The 3,235-nt window shown below is 60.7% G+C and overlaps 1 protein-coding gene across 1 annotated transcript in view; it reads left to right on the forward strand.

Moving 5' to 3' along the window:
- The window catches only part of LOC113408036 (protein mono-ADP-ribosyltransferase TIPARP-like), a 6,458-nt gene extending 3,638 nt beyond the window's left edge, over positions 1-2,820 (forward strand). Inside the window, exons 2-5 of the mRNA XM_026659761.1 lie at positions 14-93; positions 378-600; positions 997-1,343; positions 2,373-2,820. Of these exons, the coding sequence (XP_026515546.1) occupies positions 14-93; positions 378-600; positions 997-1,343; positions 2,373-2,820 (1,098 nt within the window). The remainder of the gene's footprint in view (positions 1-13; positions 94-377; positions 601-996; positions 1,344-2,372) is intronic.
- Positions 2,821-3,235: the final 415 nt, after the last annotated feature.

Genomic DNA, 3,235 nt, shown 5'->3' on the forward strand with positions numbered 1-3,235 from the left:
GGTGGAGTGGCAGAGTCTGAGCGACTCGTCTCAGCGTCACTTGGAGAAGCTGTACAGCGACGCTACAAACGGCCTCGTGCGGTTCTCGGCCAGGTACAGGATGGGAACGCTCCCGCCCCGTCTGTCCCCACGGGGGCCTGCACCAGGCTCTGGGGAGCGATCTCCCAGCTGCTCCCATCCCGGCCGGGGCAGGAGTGCTGGCTAGGCAGGTTCCCCAGCGTCTCCCAGTCAGAGGCGCTAGGGAAAAGCGGAAGGAGCCGCGTACTGGGAGTGCCTCAGATTTCCCCCCCTGGAGGTGTTTTGGGGAACCCCGGTCCCGACCCCTCCCCGAAAAGGGCCCCCTAGGGCCGACAGGTGACATTATTTTCCCCTCTTAGGAACCAATTGTTTGGGATCCTGGACCTGGACACCATGGAGATGGGCTATTCGGACGTGATTATCGGAGTGAGGCGGCTGGCCAGCACCTCGGACTGGAAGCAGAATCCTCGCTTCCACACCAGGTGGCAGGTGTACTGGAAGCACAGAGACACGTGGCAGCGTTACCAGGAGGTGAAGGGGGGAGGGGGGATCCCAAAGGGGGGCGAGGGGGAGCTCTCCAAAGTAGGGCTGGCGCATCCCGGGGAGATGAGATGGCCGGCCCAGGGTTGGATGAAGCTGGAGACTGGTTTCCCAGGACTGGACAGTTCCTCCAGGGCAGGACTGGGTCCTGTGGCAAGGAGCAATGCGTGTAAGGGTCTTCCTCTTTCAGTCATGCTAAGGGCTCGATTCTCCTTCCGCTCTCTGCTCAGCCTGTCCCCCGCGACCTCCTCGCAGCCTTGGAGAGGGGCTCCCGGGAACCCACCCTTTGGCTCCAAGGCAGGCTCTACACCCTGGATCTGAGACCCCCTCAGTGGAGCACTGAAGGCCAGGGATCTGTCCAACCCATCCAGATCCAGCGCCGACCTGCCTACCGCTCCCTGAGCTGCATGGCACGGTATCTGCGGTAAGTGACTCCCTGGGCAGTTCCATGGCTGGAGGGATCCGAGCTACGTTCTGACTGGCCAGCATCTCCCATCTCCTTATCTCCTTAGGACAGTCCCTAGGGACTCTTGGGGACTCTTCCATCCTTCCACATCCATCATCCCTGGGGAGAGACCCACAGACGGGTACTGTGGCCCATACCCAGCCGCCTGGGTTCCCCAGCCGCCCTGTGGCCAGGCCTTCCTTCATGCAGAGGTGGCCTCGTCGGAAGCGGTGTACCGCAAGATCTGTGAGCTCTTCCACGCGTCTGTCCCAGAGGACATGGTGCTGGTGCTGAAGATTTACAGGATCCGGAACGATGCACTCTGGAAAAAATACAGCAGGTAGGAAGAGGAACGGATTCTGCGAGAGATGGGGCAGGGGTCAGACCAGGCCACTGGCTTTAACCCCACCATTAAGCCATTGACGCCGGTGCTGTGGGCATGACTAGGTGAGTTATCTTCTCTGGGTGGGCCTAAGGGAGGAGTATCTAAGGGTTGGTTCAGGAGACCCATCCCAGGGGTACAATCATCTGGCCTCAGAATTTTCCTCAGCGACTCCAACCCTGTTGTCTTGCGGCTGACCTGGAGCATATCCTTTCCAACCATATCCGGCTCGACAGAAAGACTTCAGAGGGCTTCAGGAAAGAGGCGTGCTGTGAGGAGGGGCATGAAGGCCGAGGGGCTGGGAGCCGGGACAGCACAGCATCATGGGATGCCCAGGGGAGGGAGAGATGCATCAAGGAGGATGAGGAGGGGCCCCTCGCCCGGGCCTGAAGGAGCCACCTGAGAACAGTCTTGGGGGCAGATTGGGGGGACTGAGGGCGGGATGAGAGGAAGAGGCACTGAGGAGTTTGGAGGCGAAGGGAAACGGGCCAGCCGCTGGAGAGCAGGTCGGGGCGAAGGAACGTTCTGTGGTGAATTGGGGAGGGCTGAAGGCCGAGGGAAAGGAGGCAGAGGGTAGAGAGGCTGACGATGATGAGCGAGGGGGTGAGAGAGACAAGTGAGTGATGGGGTTGGAGGTTGAGAGAAGAAGAGACACGTCCCAGCCAGAGCCTGGGGTGGAGGAGAGGAAGCGGGGTGGGAGGGACCCAGGAGAGGAGAGGGAGCTGGGAGAATCCTGAGCAGAGAGAGGAGTGGGGCTGAGGGGAGTCGCCTGAGGCAGGCGGTGCAGGACCTGACCGGGCAGGAGATGCCGAGCTGTTTAGTGAGGAAGATGCAGGACAGCAAGAAGAGAGAACGTACGCGTCGTAGAGGGAATTGGGCTCGTGTCTGGATCCTCCGTTGAGGTGTTCAGTGGCCAGGGGAGCAGATACTGGGGGTGCACCAGCAGTGACTCTAAACCCCCTTGTTTATCCTTTGCACTCACCTCAGCCAGAAGGAGCAAATGTCCCGAGGACTCTTGGCCCAGGAGAAGCGGCTCCTGGAGAGGCACCTCTTCCACGGGACCTCAGCCGACAACGTGGTGCCCATCTGCCAGGCGAACTTTAACCCCCGTCTCTCCGGAAAGCATGGCGCCCAGTACGGCCATGGCAGCTACTTCTCCTGCTACGCCAGCCGTGCCCACATCTTCGCTCTGGCCAACCGCGCCGACCGCCGCCACATGTTCCTGGCCAAGGTCCTGGTGGGCAAGTGGGTGTTAGGGAGACCCGGGTACACCGAGCCGCCGGTGAGGGAACCCTGCAAGTGTCGCTACGACTCCTGCAGCGACAACGCCCACAAGCCCGGCGTCTACGTGATCTTCGACAACTCCCAGTGCTACCCCTACTTTGTGATCTGCTACAAACTGCTCGGCGACCCTGTGACACTGGAGGGTGTCTGAGGAGCCAGTCCGTTGGCGGGGAATTAGGCTCACGCAGCCCAGCTATTCCACACTCTAACCACTCTTTCTGTAGGGTTCGCACAGCACGGTAACGAGGGAATGCGGAGCCCGTCCAGCATCCGTGATAAGAACAAGCAACCCAGTTCGTGGAGGCTTCACCCCGCCCCTCCCCCCCGTCATCCCACTGGAATGTGATCCTTCCCCACCACCCCATTCCCTCCACCCCACTCTTACTGCCTGCCTGCCCCGAGACCATCCACCAAAGACTGCTCATGACTCCAGCACCTGGGCAAACACCATTTGCTTCGCTTCCCTGAAGGAGGCACCACTGAGCTCCAGACAACTGTCCCTCTCCTCCTGGTCTCGCAGAAGTTTCAGAAAGTGGAAACCCCACCTGGAAATCCCCCCACCCCAA

The sequence above is a fragment of the Terrapene carolina genome, unplaced genomic scaffold (genome assembly GCF_002925995.2).
Source record: "Terrapene carolina triunguis isolate 2854851 unplaced genomic scaffold, T_m_triunguis-2.0 Scaffold674, whole genome shotgun sequence".
NCBI lineage: Eukaryota > Metazoa > Chordata > Testudines > Emydidae > Terrapene > Terrapene triunguis.